The sequence below is a fragment of the Carex rostrata genome, chromosome 19 (assembly GCF_964058835.1).
Source record: "Carex rostrata chromosome 19, lpCarRost1.2, whole genome shotgun sequence".
Taxonomy (NCBI): domain Eukaryota; kingdom Viridiplantae; phylum Streptophyta; class Magnoliopsida; order Poales; family Cyperaceae; genus Carex; species Carex rostrata.
Genome location: NC_135936.1, coordinates 327,485 through 353,264, shown reverse-complemented (window position 1 = coordinate 353,264; position 25,780 = coordinate 327,485). Strand labels below are relative to the sequence as shown.

The 25,780-nt window shown below is 32.9% G+C and overlaps 1 protein-coding gene across 1 annotated transcript; it reads right to left on the bottom strand.

The window, feature by feature from the left end:
- Positions 1 to 13,697: 13,697 nt before the first annotated feature.
- Positions 13,698 to 14,084, bottom strand: LOC144571904 (uncharacterized). Its single transcript, XM_078321299.1, has one exon. The coding sequence runs from the start codon at positions 14,082 to 14,084 to the stop codon at positions 13,698 to 13,700; it is 387 nt and encodes a 128-aa protein (XP_078177425.1).
- Positions 14,085 to 25,780: the final 11,696 nt, after the last annotated feature.

Sequence of the window (25,780 nt, the reverse complement as noted above, 5' to 3'; positions counted from 1 at the left end):
TACGGTCAAATCTTTGTACCAATTTCTAAATTTTCGAGGCATTACTCCTAATCAGCCCATGCTATGGTGGAATTTGAAAATCCCACCAAAAATTAAAGTTTTTATGTGGTTAGTTCAAAAACGAAAGATTCTTACTAAATCACAACTCGTTAAACGAGGTTGGACTGGTCCTACACACTGCCACTTTTGCCAAGCATATGAAACTGTCAATCACCTGTTTATTCAATGTCCATGGGTTAGGCAAATTTGGTTCTGGTTTGGTCAATGCCAAGAGGAATTTAGTCAATGGCATTCAATACAGGATATCATCAACTTCGCACACTCTTTACCACGCTCAAAACAACATGCTTTCCTTACTGTGTTTAGTGCCCTCACATGGACAATTTGGAAAATTCGCAATGACATTTGCTTTAATCATGCAGCTATACCTACCGGACGTAATACAATCATACTTATTTCCTCTCTTGTTTTGTATTGGACAGGCAATGAAGTAGGAGCCATTGATGAGGAGGTGAAGACATGGATGCCGCAGCAAATGGAGCACATCCCTCTTCGCGCCTACTCTGGTGAAGATGGCCTTGAACTGGTGGTAACAGCTCAAGTAGGGGACTCGGCTGATGCTACATGAAGACCTATGGCTAATTTTGATTTTGCTTTTACATGCAATATTTTGCTGACTGTGATCAGCTGCACTTTTAGGAATTTTGCTGTGCTGTTTTGTTATTAAACTCATTGCTGATTACCACCTTAAATTGTGGTATCATTGCTTAGGAGAACGGTCGTGCAATTATCAGGTCTATCTGGTAATTGAAACTGGTTACTGTAATTAAGTTTCTGCAATGAAACGGGCCTAAGCAGCCTTATTTTCAAAAAAAAAAAAAAAAAAAAAAAAAATTGATGCAGAGAATGCAACATCTAACGGCATCTATGTAGGAGATGCTCTAGCGACACTATACCGCAAAACCTGAGAGTGCTCATGAAGTGTTTGAGGAAATGCTTCAATGAGTTAGCAACTATAAAAACATAGCCTGAACTACAAAAATTTACCCCCTGCCATTGAATTTGTTCACCTTTAACCCCACCAAACAACCTAGGATCATAACTTTTGAATCTACTCCCAATTAGTACTAATCTGACTCCAATCAACACCTAAAAACGAATTAAACAGTAGCCCCACACATCCTACATTCCCCATGTTGTGCACTTGAATATGCACACACTTACCCTCACATTTACTCAACCAACAACTATTCCTTAAATCCCTGATTCATTTAATACCTTTCTTACTATCTATTCTATTTTCCCTCTCAAAATATTATATCTCATATTATCAACGCCTTTGCCTCAAATTTACCTCTCAATACACCTCAACCAAAATCCAAAACACTTATAGATCACTTTATTGCACTGAACAAACTCTGTGTGAATGTGTCTTCCTGCCGGATAATTAATGGCTTAGGCTGTAGCCTTATGCGCTCAATACACCACTCAATCAAGGCTACTGCCAACCGCTAACTTTGGCATTATGAAAACTCAATGATGAAGAAAGGAGGAGAGGAGAAAGAAGATAATTAGAAGAACTAGACAACTCCATTTAAAAATTTACAGGCTATATTGGTCATTTTAAATTTTAAAATAATTAAATAAAAGCTTAACTAATAAAATGGGGATAGAAGTACGGGTGAAAATGGAGCGGATAATGGTAATACCAAATCCGTATCCGTTTTTCATTGAACGGATACGGATACGGACAGTAAACCGATGTCAAAATCTAAAACCAAATCCACTTTAAATGGATACGGATAATCCACGGATACGGATTCGAATACGAATACGAAACAAATATTTAACAAATAATTGAGTTAACACCATTACAATGTATAAAAATATAGAATACAAAGTTTATTATTCAATTTTTTTTTATAAAATCTTCATATAAAACCGTGATTATTACTTGCAATATTAACAAAAAAATCAAATAAAGATAGAGTGTACAAGTTAAAACATAAAAGGTGGAAAAAATTAATGCACTGCGTGGGAATCGAATCCCAGACCTCGTGAGTATCAGCTAAAGCATATACCAATAGACCACCTATTCAAATTGGAATTGATAAATTGTCACGTGTTGTTTAGTTTTGTTTTTCATGATTTAATAATTGATACATTGAGCAGGCATGGCAGTGCTTGTGTTACTAGCCATGTCCGCTATGATCGTTTGTTTAACTCGTTTGATTTTGAAATAAATGTGGCTTTATTTATATTTTTATTGACAATGTATGTGATGTGCATACGCCTTACGTAGAAATACGTAGCGGGTTATCCCGGGATGTGACAGATGTGTAGTATCTATCTACTAGCACTCAAGATCCGTGGCAGCGAAATGGTGATTTTGGAATAAAAGAAACCATTAGTCCACTAGTTTGACCGAGGCTCGGGTCATCCAACCTGATTCTAAAGATAGAAGTTTTTTTAAATCAAGTTTTGATCTAATGACAAATAAAATATTTTTTTGTGTAAAATATTTTGAGGCTAATTAATTGGTACTAGACTGACCTTGCATAAGAGCATTCAAAGAGCAAGTGTGTAGCAGTTAAAATCCCTTCTAACTAGGCCATCTGATTCTGATCTTGAGTAATTAAGAATCCTTAATTTGCCTCAACGACAGATAAACAAAGATTCTTACCTTCAAAGGAACCCGACAATTTCATACCTTCTCATCATGCGGCCACTTTATTTATCTTTCCCCCTGCCATCAGAATTATTAATTTTGTAAGCCGAACTAGCATAATAAATTCCACTCGGAGTCCATCTCCAACTTTGTTAATCGTCTACATTTAATTTAATTTAGTATAAAATCAACAGGTCTATAAATTAATTCCATTGTATTTATTTTTTAAACATTTTTTTACCACTTGATTCTATACAAAATTAACTTAGTAAACTAATTAGAAACACTACCCTACATCTATTCATATAAAGTTATCTACGCTTATAAGCTTCATTAATTACTATAAAATTTGATGTTGTCAGCATTTTATTTTCAACTAGAACAGTAACAACATCGATCCGTACTATTTTCAAAAATATAAAGTCCGTGATAATCATGAAATTCAAAAGTTTATTAGAAGTGAACTAAGACACCCTATGAATTAAATCAACAACTTTATTCTTTATATTTTATAATATTTATATAAATATTATATACCATTTAGTTCATTTATAAAATATACACTAGAAGAATCTCCAATTTTTCAAATTTCTAATTCTTGCTCATGTTATACTATACATTTAGTGTCATAAAAAAAGATCATTGTGGGCTCCTGCTGGCCTGCACCAGATTGACCGAACTAGACCAGGCTTCATGCCATTTCTAGTTAATTTTAAAATTAAAAAAAAAAAACAAAAACAAAAATCAACGTCAGGAAATCCGGTCACAATGACTAGGGGAATACTCTCTACAAAAAGTCATATTCTTTTTCTTTATTTATTTTTGACAAAGCCACTTTACAATTAGGTTGAATGAAAAGTTGCAATTCTTTTTTCCTGCATGTGGACTTGTGGTGCTTATGGTAGACTGGGATCACATCGCCTCACAATGTGGCCATGTCGGCTTGGTTCGGAACTTCGGATCCTCAAAAGTAACCCAAATTTTGAGTTTAGATCCGGACCGTCTGATCAGAATCGAACGAATATTAAAGGGCCCGTGAATTCCATCCGAAGCCGTATTCCTCCGAATTCTGATGGACGGTTCGGATCCAAACTCAAATTTTGAGTAGTTATTGTTGGTTAGTTTAAACTACATTTATTCTGTTGATACCATGCATGGCATAGTTAGAAAATTATTCTGGAGGCCAAACTTTGTTAATTAATTTTTTTGACAATATGTAATACCAATTTACAGGATTATATGTTTGTTTGTTTGAATTTGACATGGTCCTATTATTTCAACTAAATAGATAAGTATTTTCAGATAATTAATTTTGAAACTACATAAAGACTCTTTTATCATTGGCGGGAATCTTTGATGAAAATAAATAAATAAATTCTCATGTATAAATCAATAATAATAAAATAATGAGAATTATTATTTGATTCAGTGGTTTGTGCCGAAATTTGTAAATGTACCATCTTCTCAAAAATAAAAAAACCCTCTTTTATGAAAAGTTTCATTTCTACCATAGCCGCACCTAGCGGATGTAGACCTAATTACTGGTCGCATCTAGTAGATGAGTCCTCAGGATAGGTTCCGCACCCAAATAAATAAAAAACCTCATCTGGAAAAAAAAAAAAAAAATGGGACCTCATCCGCTAGGTATGGACCCTATCTGAGGGCCTCATGCCCCCCCCCCCCCCCCCAGTAAATGAGTCCACATCTGCTAGGTGCAGTCATGGAAGAAATCAATTTTTTTAGAAAAAAATGATTTTTTTTTATTTTTTCAACAAATGGTACATTTTAAAATTCCAGGTGGTTTGTGAGGTGTTGTAGGTTGGAATTCTAATTAAAAAGTTTCTTTAAAATATTTTTTAAAAAAAGAAATATAATCTTACTTTTTATCTCAAAAAATAGAGTGAGGTGTGCTAGGCTCACCAAATTGAATTAATATTTGATACAAATTTAAATTATTGAAATCGGGACATATTTCATGAGTGATATGTGTACATACAAAGTTTTCAAATTTTCAAACTCATTTTGTACAAACTCATGTGGTCAACAAATGATGAAAAATAAATGCACTAAAACAACTTATAAACCTTATTTTATTTTTTTATGCTTGAATTTGCGTAAAATGATTCAAAATTTTCAAAATATTGCATGTACATGCATTACTTGTGAAGTAGATCGGTTTTAATAGTTTAGATTCATCGTTTGAAATCAATCTAATAGATTTAGAGTTAAACACACTAAATTCTCTAAGTGAATCTAACACACTAAAGATACAACTTTTGATAAATTAAACACACTAAATACTAGAAGGATCACAATATTTTTTGCATTACCTAGAAATGACTTTTAAACCTGGGTCAATAACTCAAAATCCAATCATTTTTTTTTTTCAATAACTCATAAAGAAATATATTAATTTTTCTTATAGCCGCAAAAAATTCGGCATGAAAAATATTGATCCAGGTTATTTGTAGCAGTCTTTCTAATATATCAAATTATATAGTATTCTATCTATTTGTAAATAAATATATTAGATATTTCTAATATTTCAATATAAAAATAAATAAATTATAAATATTTCTATTTAAATAAAAAAAATCTGAAAAATGAAAAAAAAAAGAATTTTTGCGCTATTTGTTTTTTTTTTTTAAAACCTGGTTTTGGAATTGTAAAACTGCAAAAAAAAATTTGCGGTTTTTTTTAATTTAAAACCATGGTTTTGGAACTGTAAAACTGAATTTTTTTTTTGTGTGTGCAGTTTTAGACTGAATTACAGCAAAAAAATTTTGCGATTTGGGTAGATTTCAAAATCCTGCGCAACTTTAGTTAGTTTTTGAAATTTAATTATTTTTATGGATATTTATAAAAAATTCGGTAACAGAAATGGATGACTTAATGCGATGAATGTTCGTTCGCATTAGCAAATAGCAACTAGTGAATTGCTTCAAACTCGTGTGCATGAATTCGGCTACCAAATTTTCTAAATCAAGTGTCTGTTCAGATTGGTTATTGGACCAAATTAGAAGGGTTTGGATCTTTAAATAGATTGATGGGCCAGTCAAAATGATTTGAATTCCAAGTCTATACAAATAAACGCGTTGAGTCCGTATTAGAAAAGAAAAGCAAAAAAAATAAAAATAGATATCCATTCGAAGGGCCGAAATAATCTATTGAAAAAAATATATATAGGTCCTAGAGGGGCAAATAATATATTGTAATTTATTTTTTCTTATTCATGTATACCTTGTGTTTCTTATATAAATGATAATGAATTAAGAGTGAGACCTGCGATAATATGCATATTATAAACATATATAGGAGTGGCAAAAAAAATTTGTAGTTCGTAATTCGATTTGAGTTTGATTTGAGATTAATTTGATTCCAAATTAGTTCGTTCTATAACAAATCAAACTAGTTCGGTTCAAATCTTATTCAAATCAAACTCAAACTGGATCAAATTCATTCGAAACTGATTTGCAAACTATTTAGGTTCGAATCTCAAATAATACAACTAATGGATTCAACCATTAATCTTTAATAATGCAAGAACCAAATTTATATCACAACTCAAAATTGTTAATATAATGGTAACTTTTAATAGGGAAATGTTTTAGCAGTGTAACAAATTAACAATGGAATAAGTTTCATCTGACTAGGTTCATGCTATATTTTTAATCAATCCAGAAGCGTAAAAGGTAAAAAAAAACTTGAACTGGCCCATAATTCATTAGTGTGAATTCCTAAAAAGTAAAAGGTAAAAAAAAACTTGAACTGGCACATAATTCATTAGTGTGAATTCCTGAAAAGTAAAAGGAAACCATGTGAATTTTATTCCGCGAGAAAAAAATTAATGCATAAACTACCGTTATAACTAGAGCTGCCAAAAAAAAATGTAGTTCATAATTCGATTCAAAAAATTTGTAGTTCACAATTAATTCGATTCGAACAAATCAAACCAGTTCGATTCAAATCTTATTCAAACTCAAACTAGAGTAAGTTTGATTCGATTTAATTCGTTTACAACACTAAACATATTTGTACAATGAATTTATATCTCTATTTTAAAAATTAAAAACAATTGATCCAAGCCATTAAACATATTCTATTCTCCATATGAATATACACTTAAATATCAACATTTATTTAAAAACAGATCTACTTTTTTTTAGATATAGGTAGAAATCACTTTGCCTAACAATTCTGAACCATCCAAATAAATATTTTTGTGGTAGAAATCACTTTGCTTAATAGTAAGACTAGTGTTCTTGTAGGCCATCTTTCCATTTTTTCAGCTTCACTTTATTCGGTGAGGTATCTTTATGAGTATGTGTTATCAATCTATTTGATTTTGATAATGACCTTGACTGACGTTTGACACTTATTTAAGGCGTGTTTATCAAATTGTACTAACTTTACCAATTCTATGCTTTCATTTTTGAAGGAGAAATTATATTCTCACTTTCATTCAAAAAAGTGAGGATAAAGGACTTACAAAAGTTAAAACAGAGATGCTTACCTTGCTGGGGAAAGCATTTTAAATTTATATGTAATTGCATTGTCCTCTTTTACTCTTTTCCTCTTTAAAATTTTGTTTTATGCGATGTTCTTCCTAAGAAAATTAAAAAAGTTGATCTTAATCCTATCTAAAGAATTCATATTCAGAATAATTAAGCGACAAAGGAAATAAAAGGAGGCTTGAGGAGACTAAAAGAGGTGTTGCCGAACAGGGTCTCTGTTCTTATTTATGTATACCTTTAATTTATTGTATAAATGGCAATAGATTAAGAGTGAGACTATGGCTACGATAATATGCATATTATGGATAGATTCATACCTCTATTTTTAAAATTCAAATAATTAATCCGAAGTGTTAAACATAATTATGAAAATACACATACATACCTTCAAACAAAAAAAAATACACTTACATATCAAATTTTATATTTTAAAAAAGAAGTTACTATTTTTTTTAATAGATAGAAGATCACTTCTACTATTTGGACACATAATTAAAATGTATATCAATATTCATATCTAGACAAATATTCCGATCAACATCTAATTTTACGAACATGAATCAAATACGGACCGAATATTATCCATACTTTTTTCGCCCCTACTTATAACATCTCAAACCAAACCTAACAAATCTTTAAATAATAAACCCTAAAATCCAATTGGATAATAGGACACGGAACTCGGCCCCTTTGACCAAATTTTGGGTGGCTTTCTGTGGAGCAGAGTGTGAGAGGAGGGAATCAAATTTATAGTTCGGTATCTCCAGATACTAACCTATAGATTCGCTACTTGTTAAATTTGTAAAAAGAAAAAAAAAATCAATCCCTTTCTCTAAAAATTCAATTTTTGTTTGCTAAAAAAAAAAATGGGTTTGGGGCAAGCATTTTTAATTTCTATGTAATTGCAACGTCTAAAGAAGGAATTATCTTAGTCTTAGCGACGGAAATAATTTGATCATCTCTTTTACTTTTTACCTTTTTAAAAGTTTCTTTTACTTGGGCCTTGGGGGAATCCTCTCTTGTGTTTTTTTTTTATTGATGAAAATAGAGGAGGTTTTTCAGCTATTTACTTCAATAATATGGTGAAAATTATAATTATTAGGTAATAAAGGTGAAAGTCTTCATGGTCTCATTAATTTTTTTGCGGTAAAATTTAAATTGTTAGGTCATAAAAGTTAAAATCTATTTGATCTAATAAGATTTGTTTGACATGTACAAAAAAGCTACAAATGAATTGATAAGTCCGGAATTAGAATCAATCTTTAGAATAGTGATGAAAAAAACTTGAGCACAGTCATGGATTGCAATTTAAAAATAAAAAAAAATACTACTTCGGAGCTCGAAATAAGATTTGGGGCACAGAATTTGCTGTGTTACGCACTGTCCTTATTATGTTTGCACTAAATGTTGAACTCAATTTTTTCAAGTTGGACGATAAATTGAGTATATATTGACAATTTCAATTTTTATCACTGAAGTTATTTACAAGAAACGACATTAATGTATCAATGCTGATAATACCTTCAGGGCATACCCACATGAGATTAAGGGGAGGCAGTTATCTCTCGTTTATTTTGAGTTTTAATGAAGATTTATTGGTTCTGACTTCTGACCGATTTTGCTCTCTATGAATTTTTTTTGCCCCCCTTTAGTTAGATTTCTAATTTGCAATTCATATTAAATTTAGGTTTAAAATTAAAATAAATTTTTTAAATTATGATTGGTGATTAGAATTATAATTTAAAACATCATAAATTATAAGTCAGAGCATCGAAAAATATAAGTTAAAGCATTATTTTTTTTACCAACTAATCAATTAATTAATGAGTTTAAATCCGATTCGTTATTTTTTTGTCTTCTCTGATGAAAATCCTGAATCCGCCTCTGAATACCTTTTGTGCTAGTATATCCCGTGCATCTTAATAATCTTGTTTTTCAAATCAGACTACTAATAAACTATATAAATTATAAAATTAAATAACTTAACATTTATCAATATATTAAATAAAATAATTAATAATTGAACTGTAGAAATTATCTGTTTTTTCATGTAAAACAAGTTGCTGTCCACGGAAGAAGAATGCCTAGTTTTCCAATCCAAGTAACAATAAAATAACACAAAAAATGTTTCTAGATGGTTGATAAATCAATTGTTCGACCTTTTCTAGCAATCTAATGGATAACAAAGTCAGCAAACCTAATTTGATGTTTCCCTTGTTTTCTCATATTTAATTAATAAACCAGCACCTTTAATTTTTTTTGTAGCGTGACCACGTGGGTATGTGACCATAGTGACATGATTCGCGTATAAAATGTTACTTTATGTTTTTGAATCGAACTTCAAATAAAATGCAAAAAACGTATAATATATTTTATTTGCGAATAAAATGCGAGTCACGTATTATTCACGGAAAAAACATCAATTTTTTTTAGAAACTTTTTTTGAATTTCTTTTGCTGTGGTTTCATTGGGAAACTTTTTTTTTTTGGCTTACTTATTGTACCGAATTATTTCTGAATTATACTCAAATTATATCCGAATCACGAATTTTTGAACTTGCCGAACCGAACCCAAACTTTTCCGTTTGTCACTATGTATGTGACCAAGGCAAGGAATGCAAGGAGTTTAGGGGTGAAAACGGAGCGGATACGGAACGGATAGTGGTAAAATTAAATTTATATTTTTTTTATTTTTTGGATACAGATATGGAGAGGATATCAAACAGATATAGATACAAGTCCGGATCAAATCGGATATTCATGAAATAATATGAAAAAACATTAAAAAATATTAAAGTTAGTAATATTTATCTAATTATAATCGTGAATAACATAAATTTTTCATAATATATATTAAAATATATGATATACATTTATTATTCGGATATGAATAATTGAAACATAAAATTATATCAACATCCTTATCTACATATATATTCAAATATCTGATATCTACGGATCGAAATTACCACGTTTTCACCCCCTAAAGGAGGTCCTTCATAGAAATTTTTTTTTTTTTTTTCCCTTTTTGTAAGAACTGAGAACCTTCATCTCTCAAAAAAAAGAACTGAGAACCTTCACAGAAAGTTCCTTAAAGAAAGAAAGTGGAATTATATTAATTTGTAAATGTTCGATCAGATCAGCAACCAACTGTGTGCAATATAAAAAAAAAAAAAAAAAAAAAAAAAAACGAATGAAAAGTAAATGGAGAGAATATTCGAGCATCTTCATTTTGTCGCATAAATAAGTTTAACAAATATTCACTGATCACTTTTAAATTATTCGTAGAGTTGTTGTACTAAAGGTCGAGAGTTCGATTCTTCTTCATGACTTCGTAACTTCTACGAAAGTTTTCAAAAAAAAAAAAAATTAACAATTCCTCAACCATTTTAAAATTATTTCCATCCTTACAATGCATTTAAATATTAATTTTGTGAGACATTAGACATAAATATTACTATATTTTTTTTTACTTCCTTGTAATATATTTCTTTTTTACAGCTGTAAAATTGACACCTCTTATTAAATACAAATAATGATGTGATATTTTAAAATGATTATTAATTAAGTAATAACTCTACAAACGTCCAATAAATATTGTAATTTGTATATCAGCATTTTGTAATTAATTTTGTACGTGAGATTGAGATGATTTAATATAAATTCTGCATTCATGCTATAATTTATTTGAGATTTTCGACAATTGTCATAAAATTTGTCTTAAAAAAAGTCATAGTTGCATTGTCATCAGTATTTACATTCGCTTGCATTAATAGTTTTATCATAAATCAAAACACTATCAAATATGTTTATTGAATGCAAACTGAAATGCCGGAACTACTAAAAAAAAAAAAAACTTTTTTTGAAACCTTGTAAAAAAAAAAATCTCAATGCAATATAGTGTTGAACTTTCCGCAATACGGTCAATTTGGCATCATTAATTAATTGCATATTGTATCGGCAAGGCAAATGTAATCACATGAATTGTCCTGTCATTAATTACCATGGTGATTTTTTGGTGTCATTAATTACTGGTGTAAATATTAACTGAGCAGTTTTTGCTTGATGCAGCACACAGATAGTAGAACAAGTGAAGAACAACAACATTTAACAGCTCTGTCAATACTGAATCCGACGGTGGTGATAGAAGATGGATACTACTCGACCGTGTCAAATTCACAGCGATAGCTGCGCGCAGATAGAACACGGACACGAGACATGGCTAATGCCTTGTGCCTGATCGTGACGTAATGTCTCTCTCTCCCTCTCTAGCTCTTTAGACTTAGAGGCCCCGCAAATGATCCATGTATTTATTACCTATTTGTTGGAAAATTGCGTGGTCCGCAAAAAGACGACGGTTGCAATTTGCAAGTGGTAAGCCAAATTGCGGATCAGTGGGGTACGTAGGGTTCATTACTCATTAGGATGGCCGATGGCGTATTCTATCTACTGATCCTCCAAAATCAATTCCCATATCCAGTTCTAGCCAACAATAATTTATTTATTTATTTATGTCTTTCTTTGCAAGTTACAACTCAATGATGACATGTGATGTAGAACATGACAACCTTTTCTTATAATAACAAATTTAATATTAAGGGAATCCCCGAGTATATGCACCTTGCTGATAAGGCATTCATGTAATTTGATGAACAATGAAACTCACCTCAAAATCAAACAATATTTCAACATATGGATCAAATTTGAACTGTCCGATTTACAAATTATAAATTCTTTTTAACTATTGTCAAAATTATTAAATCAATTTGTCATCACGTACCGACATTTCAATAGCGAAAAAAATAACATCAAAATAGTACCCAAAACAGAACGAAGGAAAATGCTAGTGCTCTTGTCAAATCAATAAAGCTAGATTATAACCTACTTTTTTAATCTTGGCCGTGGGGCCTTCTTTCTATGTTTTTTTCCTCTCTCCGATATTGCACTAGATATTGCACTACTTTCATCATCGGAAAATTTTCATTCATAGAAATTAAAAAATTCGAACTTAAAAAAAAAAGAGTCTCGTTTACATGAAATATAGTAAAATCGAATTTATTAAGTTCGATGTATTATTTTTTTCTTTTCTTCTTTTAAACTGCACAGAGGAAAAAAAAATTATAGATCGTGAACAATAATTCTGATCTATAAAGAGATTGATTTTCTGTGACACTCTATTTAGGATATATGCTGCTGTTTTTAAGGCTTCACCCCATAGATTCTTTGGTAAAGTAGTACGACTAATCATACTTTTTACCATATCCTTAAGCGTTCGATTGCGCCTCTCAAAAACACCATTCATTGCCGGCGAACCAGGTAATGTATACTGAGGCACAATCCCGCATTCATCTATGAAATGTGCAAAAGGCCCTTTACACTGTTCACCTGATCCATCATATATGTCGTAATATTCACCACCACGGTCAGATCTAATGGCCTTATTGCGTTTGTTAAGTTGTAACTCAACTTCTGCTTTAAAACTTTTGAACATGCCAAGGGCTTCTGCCTTTTCGTTAATTAAATATATATAGTCATATCTTGAATAGTCATCTATGAAACTAATAAAATACCGGTAATCATTTCTTGTAGTCGTTGGAAACGGATCACAGATATCAGTATGAATTAATTCTAAGACTTTCGAACACCTATTGGCTTCATATTTTTTGAAATTGGTTTGTTTTCCTTTTATGCAATTAATACAATCACAAAAATCTGAAAAATTTAAGGGTTGGAGAATGTCATTTGACACAAGTCTCTCAATTCTATGTTTAGAAATGTGACCTAATCGCTTGTGCCATAATGTAGGTGAATTTTCATTAGTTAATTTTTTTTTCTTACTATTTGTATCCACATGCAAGGTTTCAATATATGAGTTATTGACATCCAAAGAATATAGATTATCATAAACAGAAAGAAAATCAGAATCAACTTGATTTGAATCATGAAACATACTAAAATTTTCATTTCTAAAAGTACAAGTAAATCCATACTTATCCGATGCAGAAATAAAAATTAAGTTACGTCTAAAAGACGGTACAACAAAAGTCTCATACAAATTCAAATAAAATCCTGATTTTAACAATAATCTATAAGTCCCAATAGCCTCCACCTCAACTTTATTGCCATCGCCCACAAAGATGAATCTCTTATCATCACTAGGCTTCCGGCAATTTAGGCAGCCCTGCAAAGATATACTTATGTGAGTAGTTGCACGTGAATCTATCCACCAAGTATATCTAGATACAGAAGATAAATTAACTTTCGTACAAATCATAACAAGAGATTTACCTTTCTTAGCACGCCAAGAGTGATAATTCTGGTAATGAATCTTCTTGTGTCCAACCGCACCACAGAAGTAACAAGCATTTTCCGAAGTTGCAACTTTCTTGCCCTTATCCTGTTTCTTGTCGGTGGTTACTGCAGCACCTTATTATCTTTATTCTGATCCAATTTCTTATGCTTAGTTGAAGCCTTAAATTTGGAAGTAGTAGCACCATGTGCATTTTCTGTCTTATGTTATTCAAGTCTTTCCTCTTCTTTCACACAATGGGAGATGAGTTCATTGAGTGGCCATTTGTCATTTTGACAATTGTAGCTTACCCTAAACTGTCCAAAGTGTGGAGGAAGGGATATCAATACTAAGTGCACCAAAAGATCATCAGAGATCTCCAACTTAAGTGCCCTTAGTTTTGAAACAACATTAGACATCTCCATGATGTACTCCCTAATACTTCCTTTATCTTTATATTTCATTGAGACAATTTTAGTCAAGAGTGTACCAATTTTAGACTTTTCATTCTTGACAAACCTTGTCTCAACTTCAGCCAAAAATTCCTTAGCATTAGTAATCGTATCAGAAATCGAACCTCTAAATGCCTCTGGAATAGACCTTTTCATAATCATTAGACTCACTCTATTAGATCTATCCCACTTTTTCTCAATCCTTATTTATTTTTCGGTTGAGGTATCAGTAATTTTCGGACGATCTGTTCTGAATACTAAGTCTAAATCCATGACACCGAGAGTTATCATAACACTCTCCTGCCAATACTTACCATTCAACATCGGAATTTCTTTTAGGCTAGTAGTAATGCTAGCTGAAAATTTCGAACAAAAAACACACAAAACAACCACGATTTAGCAAAATAAATTCTGAATTTTATAAATTATGTTCAAACAAAGGCTAAACCCAACCATCTTAACAAAATATCGGTTTCCATTAATTGATTACCGGAGGGCAAAAGAATTAACTTCTTATGATACTTTGGCGCAATAATAAAGTATTGATGATTCAATAACATATTAACAACATGCCTTCCGGAGGGCCGACATTATTGACATATGTATTAATCATAATAATCATCACTATACTTTAATATTACTAAATTATACATAAAATTTCATCAATCACTACCTTCCGGAGGGCCGATGAACTTTTGCTTCCATTAAATGTACACTTAATTTTCACAACTACTCAAAAAACGTCAAATTAATAACAGCAAAATCTTGTGTGGCCAAGATAAGCCCCACAAAGAACTCCAAGACCGAATCTTGATTAGGATTTTGCGATTTCAAATGGAAATCTTCGAGCAAACCATAACAAACTTAATATCTTAAAATTAAGTAGTCATGATCTTAATTTAAAACATCTTTTGTGCTTCCAAACTTTAATTTTCAGAAAAAATCAAGAAAAACAAGAAAAATCCGAAAAATTGACGAAAAATCAATTCCTAATTCTCTCTAGACCCTTAAAGACCTAATCCTTCGGTATAGGAAGGCTCTGATACCACTTGTTGGGAATCATAAAGGCCAAACAATTACGCCTTATCTAGAGATCAAACAATTACATCTCATCTAGGGGTCAAACACTTACACCCCGGGGAAAAAGAAACAATCCCCACCTTAACCTAAGACCGTCCTATGCCAAAGAGACCCAAAACATAATCTTTAGTGCGGAATACAATACCTGATTCCATGTTGTTTTCCATGGAGAAGCAACCGTCTCCGTGAGTGCGAGACAAGACTCTTGCAAGCTTTTCCTTTCACGCTCTTTTGGTTGAATCTTAGATTAGGTCTTCCAAAGCAACAGGATCGCCTCGTGAGAATTTCTCTCCAATTTTCTTAAATGGAATTCTCCTCTCTATTCTTTGATGGAAGAAGAAGGGAGAAAGGTAGGGGTGCAAACGAGTTGGATATTATCCGACCGTATCCGACTCCGTATCCGAAAATTTAATATGGATATCCGATATTCGAATATCCGTGCGGATACGAATACGGATACGGATATAGTTTTAAATTTTAATTATCCGTATCCGAATAGTAGATATATATTATATAATTTAATATGAATTATGAAAAAAATTATGTTATTCACTATTATAAAAAGCAGATATCCGTATCCATATCCGGTTAATATCCAATCCGTATCCGTATTCGTCTAATATCCGATTTGTATCTGTATCCGAAAAATAAAAGCGGATACGGATATGGTTTTACCACTATCCAATCCGTTTGCACCCCTAGAGAAAGGCACTCAATTCTGTAGAAAATAACTTCTGAAAGAGTTGGTTCATCTTGTGCCTTGGGGACCCATCTATATATAGTTATAACACTTCTGGCGACACAAGTGCGTCCGCACTCAAGTCCAGTGCGGGTGACCCACCCGCACTGGGTCGAAACGTGTATAAATAACCGCTTTAAACTTTAGCCCCGAAAATAGTCTGTATCCTGAGTGCGTCCGCACTCTGGTTTAGTGCGGGTGAGCCACCCGCACTGGGCTTAAAACAGAACTTCTGAAATTGACTAAGTACCCAGTGCGAGTGGTTCACCTGCACTAGAGTCCAGTGCGTCCGCATTAGGCTCAGACATTTTTCTGCATTGAACTTCCAAAAAATCGACTAAGTCCTCCGTGCGTCCGCACTGCGCTCGGACTTTTTTTTCTGCGTTGTTCTGAAGTTCCCAAAAATTGGCTAAGTACTGAGTGCGTCCGCACTCAGATCCAGTGCGGGTGAGCCACCCGCACTGGGATCCCAAAAGGCTCTCAAAAATTGGTTAAGTTCTGAGTGCGGGTGCACTCAGATCCAGTGCGGGTGGGCCACCCCACTGGGCTCCAAAAAGACAGTTTTCTTAATTGCAAATTTCAGAATCAATCCATCAATAATTTGATCTTTATCCAAATCGTTCTACACACTTATAGACCACACCCTATTAAATACATTGATTGTCTAATATCTTAAATCCATATTATATCACTTTAATTGTGACAATCATACATGACAGTAAACAATTCATAATTATATCACATGTATACTTAACGTTGGATTAAGATCCAATATGCTGTTCTTCGAAGACACCATGTTAAAGTCACAGAGAGACGGTTGAATCACGGCTCACGGGCTATTGAATTTTTTTTTATTTTTTAGAAGAACTTTTAACAAACCCACTTTCGATAGTAGATATATTTTATTCAATTCTCCAATTAGATAGCGTTCCATTTAAAAAAAATATAAATAATATAAAATATTCTTACCGTTAAATTTATCATTTTTATATTTTTAAAAATATTCTTACCGTTCGATCATCTAACGGCTAACGCTGAGATAATCTATTTGCGGCTAAACGTTCCATTTTTGTTGTCCAGCATCTAGCTAACTGGAAACTCAAGGTGTCGTCTAATTCAGTATCATTACCGTTATAACAATATGTAGTTTTCCGATATAACTTATAAAAGATTTTCCTTTTTTTTTTCACCTACGTGTTTCAAATAATAAAAAAACTATTTTTTCTTTTATGTTAGTTTATTACGGTACATGTTTTCATTATTTGATAAAAGAACTTTTATAAAACTAGGTCTCATTATTAAAATCGAGTAGAGTTAAAATACATCATTGATTTTATATTCCAACTATGCCTTATATATTTATCTATGTTTTCAAAATTTGAACTGTTCAATATGATTTTCATATTAAAATGTGTTTGGAGATTAAATTTTATAATTTTTGAGATTCTTTTATCGTTCTTTTAGATAGGTAAAACATCATTCTTTCTGGACCGTCTAAAAACATTTATTTTGTATCTATCTAGAAAAATAGTAAAAATATTTAAAAAAAATATAAAATTTAATTTTTAAATATATTTTAATATAAATATGATGCGTAAATATAATGCTACGCAGTTTGAATTTTGAAGGAGATAGAAATGTGAGATATAGTTGATATCCAAATTCAACGTTGCATTTTAATTCTACTCATTAAAATAAAATGTAGTTAAATTATCAAAAACAGCGGGGAGCGTGGCCTCTTGTTTAATATATTTGACATGATTCCAAGTTTCCAACCCATGTTTCCACTTTCCACTTTCCACTTTCCACCACGTGAAGGTGTTTACCTCTCTCTCTAATCTCTATGATGAAAGAAAAATAATAACCAATTAGAGGCAAAGCCGTTGGGAGACAGTTACCTCGTCTCATTATTCCTGGAAATAATTTATCTTCTGTTCTGGACTTCTGGTTTGCTGCCCCGAGACAAAGGATAAGAAGGGGCTTTAAAAAGTCTAAAACTAATTCACGTGAAGCTGTGCAGACGATCGTGCGGTGGAACAGTATAGAGAAAAGTACTGTACTGTGTGGCTGTGTGCTGTCACAGAACACTGATCTTTAAAAATATCGTCGTAATCTAAACTGTTGGATGCTGATCGGACGGTTTACCAGCGGTGTCCTTTTTAATTTACAACAGCTTTTGTAGCAGCGGATCAAGAAGTATTCGCTATTCCTCCGGTCATCTAAAAATTTGTTTTCTTTGCTCTGTGCCATAATTTCACGATACATCCGCTTTACAAAAGATAAAAATTTAATTCAACCACATTCACCGTACTAAAGTCTAAAGGACAGCGCAGAGGCAAAGCTAAATGGAAGAGATTGAATTCTTAAATATTTAACAAAATTTACATTACTCCTTCAGGAATGAATTGAAGCATACAGAGTTGAATTTCCTTCGGAGACAATTGGGGGAAATTAAAAGAGTCTACTTGGTTAGACAAGAGAAAAATAAAGAGAAAAACAAAGAGAAGAATAAATAAGGAGAAGGAGAAACTAACCACCTAAACTTCTTTTTCTTGAGAAAAAGAAAACTAAGAAAGAAAATTTAGTCAAGAAAGAAAATTAAATCCAAATCTATACAAATCGCTGCTCAATAAGTTTAAGCTGGGACACGGTGCAAGCGGTCACGCAAAATACCTCGGTACAGCGCCATTTGATTGGCTGGCATTTGGGACCGAACTCGGCAGCTCTCCTCCACGGATCTCCTTTTCGGTGCCTCGGCCTGGAAGTAGAATTCCTCGACTTGATCGGAAAACTTAACTTTCTTCCCGTTCTTCTTCTTCCTCTTCTTCTCCCTCTTCTTCTCGGCATCTATTGAGTTCTTAATGCAGGGGCGGAGGGAGAGCGAGTGAGACTGACCAGTGGGGTCCATAGAGAGAGGCGCCAGGGAGAGAAGGAGAGGCTTCTGTCGACAGAGCGTGAAGAGGACGACGGTGCCAGAAACTGCCATGGCTGTGGCAGCGATCGCCAGACCTTGTGAGCTCATCATTTTAATTCTTTCTCTCGGTAGCTGAATTGGAACTGAGAAGATTGATTGGTTTGTGGGGAACCTGGGAAAGTAAGAGAGGAGTTGAGAGGTTAGGGACTTGGCATGGAAGAGAAGGTTCAACGGCCTTCCAGATTTCTTATACCTAGAGAAAGACCAGAGGTGGGTCCAGTCTTGAGATTTGAGGTAGGAAACGAGAAAGATGTCACCAAACAACAGCTGGGGCCCTTTAGGCTGCGATCTGCGGACTTCCGTATAGTTGGTTGGTTCTTCTATGGCTCTTTTTCTACAAAGTTCCGTGTGGGGGTACCACACTTGTTCGTCATTAATTCATTATATATTATTTTTTGAGTTGGGACTTGGGACTTGGGATGGATTGACAATTTTAATCACCGTACAAATTAATTTGAATTTTGAAATTTAATAGTAAAATACATGTGCATGTTTTCATTACTTCGTATGTAACCATCATTTAGCACTAATGTATTATTGTGAAATTAAAGACGAGCTTTTTTTTTTTTTTTAAAAAGGCTAAAAGCCCATTTTATTGCTGAAACAGTTAATTACAAAATGTCAACAGCCAGCAAGCTGATGTCAGTTTAGCAACGTGAAACAAAATGCAACCAACCATAAGACAACAGTATAACCAACCTCTATTTGAGGCAATCGACCAAAAATAAACTAGAGATGCTAAACATAATCCACTTAAGATAGGACTAAGGAGTATAAGAACTACAAAAGGAAGTAGGTCTGTCTTCAATCAAACACATTCATTGCACCAGAGGCCATGGCGCCAGCCTCCAAGTCACCAGGGATCACATAGGGCACTACCTCCATGTTGGGGGGATGATGTTGAGAGGAATGACATCCTCTATGATCGGCAACCAGGAATGAGCAGCATCAGCAGTGTCCTTCTTCATTTTTCCTGACCAGTATGCAAGCAAAGATTTGATTAGAAAAATAAGTGTTCTAGCATTTTTAGGTGAAAGATCATTGAAAACAACATCATTTCGATGTTTCCAGAGGGTCCAACAAACCGCACTAAGTATGACTAATAAACCTGACTTTTCATGATGATTCAACGAAAGAGCATAAGAGAATATATCATCCCATGTGTTCCAGTTGGACAGAAATTGCTGACTTTTACCTAACCAAAACCAGACTTGTTGGGCCAAAGGGCAAGTGAGGAAGAGATGGTCTCTGGTTTCATGTTCTGAACAAAACTGACATTGTTGGTTACCCACCCAACCTTTTTTGGTAAGGGTATCTTTGGTTAATATCCTTTGATGCATGGTAAGCCACATGAAAATTCGTATTTTTGGTGGTACTGGTAACACCCACCAAATTAAAGGATTGGCAGCCAATACTCCTCTATGATTAAGTATGAGATAAATAGATTTTGTAGAAAATTTTCCTGAAACTTCCCATCTCCAATTAAGTGTATCAAAAGAGGGGGGAAGTTGTGTATGACTAATGAGGAAAAGAATGTGGGACCAGTCTTCCCTTGTAGTGCCAACTAAAACTCTGCGAAAACGGATTGCCCCCCTTGTGTGGCTATGACTTCGGATAAGAGGACCCCTTTGTTAATACAAAGTCGGTACACCTGTGGGAAGCTTGTAGCTAAAGAACAATGTTGGTACCAAATATCTTCCCAAAACCTAACTACATATTGATGACTACCTGGTTCATAGCTGATGCTAGTCTGTCCTAAAGTCTCTAAATTACGTATTGCTATCCAAAAGGAAGATTAAGATATAATTGGCCTAGAATAGTACTTCATAATAATAAGTGTTTTCCAAGTACTAGTATAATGAGGGTTTTTAAGTTTTCACCACCATTTCAACAATAGAGAAATATTCATATCACGAAGATTTAAAACCCCCATACCGCCAAAATGTTTAGCTAAACAAACTACAGACCATTTCATCAAAATATATTTTCTTTTAGATCGGTCACTACCTTGCCATAGGCACTGTCTCCTAATCTTGTCAATCCTATTCAAAATTGTAATTGGAATTTTATACACACAGAGGGTATACAGAGGGATAGATGATAGTACAGAATTAACTAGTGTTAGTTTCCCCCCTAAAGAAAGTAGGTGTCCTTTCCAGCTAGGTAATCGATGTTCTATTTTATCTACCAAGAATTGCCAATCTGAAATAGTCAATTTTTTATTACTGACAGGGAGGCCAAGATACATTAAAGGGAAAGAATCCCAATGACATCTAAACAGTTGATTGAGATTAGAATTGGTATTGACATTAATGGGATACATAGCTGTTTTGGAGTAGTTCATTTTGATTCCTGAAAGAGCTTCAAAAGCCATCATTGCCCACCAAGCTGATTCTACATTCTCTTCGGTGGCAGATAAGAAGAAAATAGTATCATTAGCATAGTGGCAATTGGTAATTGCCTTATTCTGTAAACATGGTGGTCCTAACCCTAACAATTTATCATGCATTCTACCTTTAAAGAAAATCTTACTAAGAGTATCAGCCGCTAGAATATACAAGAAAGGGGAGAGAGGGTCTCCCTGTCTAACTCCCCTTTTACAGTAGAAATATTCAGTAACATGACCATTAATAAGTATACTAGACTGAGAACTGTACAACCATTGAGTAATCCAGTGAATCCATTTACTGCCAAATTTTTGACTTTTTAAAACCTCAATTAAGTAATCCCAGTGGATCGTATCGTAGGCCTTTTCAAAATCCACTTTTATTACTACCCCTGGCTGTGTTGTTGATTGGCAGGAATGGATTACTTCTTGACTGAGGATAACATTATCTAAAATAAATCTATGTTTAATGAAAGCTGATTAGCTAGGATCTATGATTCTAAACATAATTGGTTCTAATCTAATAGTAAGAAGTTTATAGAGCAATTTAAAACTACAATTAACTAAGCTAATAGGTCTATATTTTGTAATGAGTTTTGCATCTTTTTCTTTTGGAATGAGACAAATACAAGATTTGTTGATTTTATGCAAGTCTAAAGTGTGCTAAAAAAAGTAATGAGCCAATAGCATAAGATCAGATTTAACCTCCTCCCAAAAGAATTGATAGAATTTCAATGTAAAACCATCGGGTCCAGGGGCCCCATTTGGTTCTGATGCAAAGAGAGCATTTTTCAGCTCTTCTTCTGTGAATGGTCTTTCTAAGGACCACTGTTCCAATGGTGTGAGGGTATCTTCTATATCCCAGAAGTTTTGTTCTAAATGTCCAAATTTAAGCCCTACAGTGCCTAATAAATTTTGTAAAAATCTAAAATGTGGTGCTGAATAGAATTGGGATCAGATGTTAGTTGTCCATTAATTTCTAAAGCATTAATTCTATTTTTTTAGTCCGATGGGTGGCTATGGTGTGGAAAAATTTGGTATTGGCATCTCCAGCCTCTAACCACTTTTGCTTAGATTTCATTTTCCAAGATTCTTCCTCTTGGTGGTAGATATCTTCCAGCTGAGTGGTATAGATTAGCCATGTTTCCTCTTCTACATGTGTGAGGTTCCTAGTTTCTCTAACGAGTTCTAAATCATGTAGAAGGGAGAGAAGGTGGTGTTTGTTTCTTTTTTTGGGCCCCATAGAAATTTTTTGCCCATCCTTTAATTCTCCTCCTTAAATGTTTGAGTTTCTGATTCCAAGATTTGGCAATATCTGGTAACTGTAATGGTTTTTCTTGCCACCATTTAGGGAGGAGAATAAGGAAGTCCTCCTGTTCTAACCAAACAGGATCAGAGGTAAATTTGGGATGGTTGGGAGGGGAAACTGTGTTAGTAGATAATATGAGAGGGCAGTGATCAGAATCATTAAAACTGAGGTCAGTCAGAGAACTATCAGGGTATTTAGTATCCCAATCTATGGTAGTGAAAAACCTATCGAGAAGAGCAAAGTGTCTACCATTAGACCAGGTGTATTTTCAAGTGGGGAGTTTACATTCAACTAACAAATGATTTTGGACAAATTCATTGAATAGACGACTAAGAGGAACATCAAAATTGGAACCAGACTTATCTTGTTTTTTCCGAATAGAATTAAAATCACCACAGAGGACCCAGAGAGGTATACTATCATCCCTAGTTTGGTTAAGCTCATCCCAAAATGCTAGTTTATGGTGTCTTAAAACAGGCCCATATACAATTGTTAATTGCCATTTGGTGCTATCTATCTTATATTCTAAAATAATATTTAGGCTAAACCTATGGACAGAGTGGTGTGAGACTGTAATGATATTACTATCTCCTCCAAAGAGGATCCCTCCAGAGCGCCCAATGGAAGGTACCCAGAACCAAATATCGAATTTCTGAGAAATGTTAGCTAAACATCTAGTCGTAAAGGAAGATTTCTTAGTTTCTTGAATTGCTATCAGATCAATTTGGTTAGCTATAATCATATCTCTAAGTCTCTGCCTCTTACTACAAGAGTTGAGACCTCTACAATTCCAGTTTAGAATTTTCATCTAAGATCTACTTGAGTCTCTGGAACACTACTCCTAAGCTGTGCTAGGTCTAATGTGACTACTGTATTAGTGGATTTAGAAGTGCTAATCAAGTCTTTAACTACGGTTTCAAAAATTAAAGACGAGCTAATCCAATTGTTCATTTATCAGTAACGACTTTGATGAACATGTAGATTATCTATAAAACAATTCATCATTTCCGTTTCAAATGGATGAATCATATCACCGATTAAAAATATTTGTTTTATAAATAACGATTTTACGCGAATTTTCAAACAAATTTTTAAGTTGTCGTGCAACCAAATAAATTAATCCCGTGCACCCGCCTGATGAAAAACCGGATACAGTCCATAGAATATTTACTAAACCAATATTGAGTTCTCATTAAACGGTATTACATTACATTATATTAAAAAAAATACTATTCAAATCGTTTCTTTTTTGAAATGGTCAAAGAAAGTCAATGACCCAATTAGCAATGAGTCGAGGTAACATGATATTTCTGATTAGATCCGGACTGTCTGATCAAAATTTAGATTCATTCGATCTAAGATGAAATATACGAGCCTTCTAATATTTACACGGCTGAAATGTACAAAACATTTTTAATACTTGTGTGATTCTGACCAGACAAATCTGATCTAAACATAAATACGATGTTACCTTAGATGATATGAAATTATGAATTCATTAGAAAAACACTGAGTTTCAAATATGAAACAAGAAAGTTTAGTAAAAGGAGTGTTGTTCTTCGACACCATGCTAAAGTTACAGAGTTAAATCAAGATTCACGAGCTATTAAATTCTTTAGGAATAACTTCTAATCACGATTCACGAGCTATTGAATTTTTTAGATAATTTTTAATAAACCCATGAAAAGGTATTATGATTTTTTAGTCTTTTTCAGTCATCTGCGCTCTAGAGCTGTCATAAATTTAATTATTGAACAAAATATATGTACTATGATTCAAGAAACGCATCAATTAAATCATGGATGCTGATAACAATCCCCGCAGGTCTATCCCCGCAAAAAACCCCGCACTAACTGCCAAAAAAGTCATGGGGGGACCGCTCAATCATTAATACTCCGCAAAAAATGTTAGTATTTAACTTGAAGTATCAAAATATTTATCCTGAATTTACAAAGTATTAATCCCTATGCAATGATATTTATTTATGACTGAATAAATCAATCCATTAATTGTTCTCACACAAATTTTTTTTTTTTTTAATTGTCCCCGCACAACTGGGGACCATTAAATAAACAATCCCCTCATAAATACTTGTCAGTTATCCCCGCACAAAATTTCCTTTTTTTTTGGATTGTCCCCGCACAATTGGGGGCCATTAAATAAACAATCCCCTCACCCAATGATAAATACTTCTCACACATAATGATAAATACTTTATGTTACATAGATAAATACTTCTTAGACATAATTTCAATTTTCAGTAAAAACATCAATGATAAATGCTCTAAGACATAATGATAAATACTCTATGTTACATGAATAAATACTCTATGTTACAAGGATAAATATTTTATGTTACATAGATAAATATTTCTCAAACATAATTACACTTACAGTAAAACATCAGTGATAAATACTCTTAGACATAATGATAAATACTCTCATGTATAAGGATAAATATTTTATGTTACATGGATAAATACTTTATGTTACATAGATAAATATTTCTCAAACATAATTGCAACTTACAGTAAACATCAATGATAAATACTCTCATACATAATGATAAATACTTTATGTTATATGGATAAATACTTTATGTTACATGGATAAATACTTCTCAGAAATAACAAATAAACATTTATTAACGGGGATTGTTATTAGATAACAATATAATTAATGCGGAAATTATTTTTAAAGAAATAATTAATGCGGGAATTGTTATTAGAGAAAAGCATAATTAATGCGGGGATTGGTATTAAATGACTCTAATTTAATGCGGGGATAAATGAAAATTTTTAGCCAAATAAGTGAGAGAGTGCGGGGATAAATGGAGGGACAGGGATGAGAGACTTGTTATAATTATTCTTAAATCATTCACAAACAATTTTTACCACGGATAAGAACCAACACGTGACAGATCGTTCGAGAAATTTTTTTTTTTTTTGTAAATATTTATATTAAAATACTTGACCACATCTTTACTTAAAAATAACTTCAATCACATGCTAGGAATAATTATTGGTGACCCCAAGAGGCCCAAAGTGTCATAGAAACAAATTTTCTTTAATTCTGATATTATCTATCCTACTCATAAACCATACTTTTCTCAAATTGATGCAAAAGAGAAGTAAAAACTACGGAATTATAAAATTATTATATACTGTTTGTTGCATTAATAATATAATTTTAGAATTTTAAATGACAAATCTAAATTATTTATTTATTCTATATTCATCAATACATTTGCATCGAAAATAGTAACACTTAAATTTATTTAGCATAAGATCAAATGTTAAAATCAACTATAAAGAGTAAATGAAGAGGATTTAAATATCTCTAATTTTTTGTGTCTCCATCAGATTTTCAC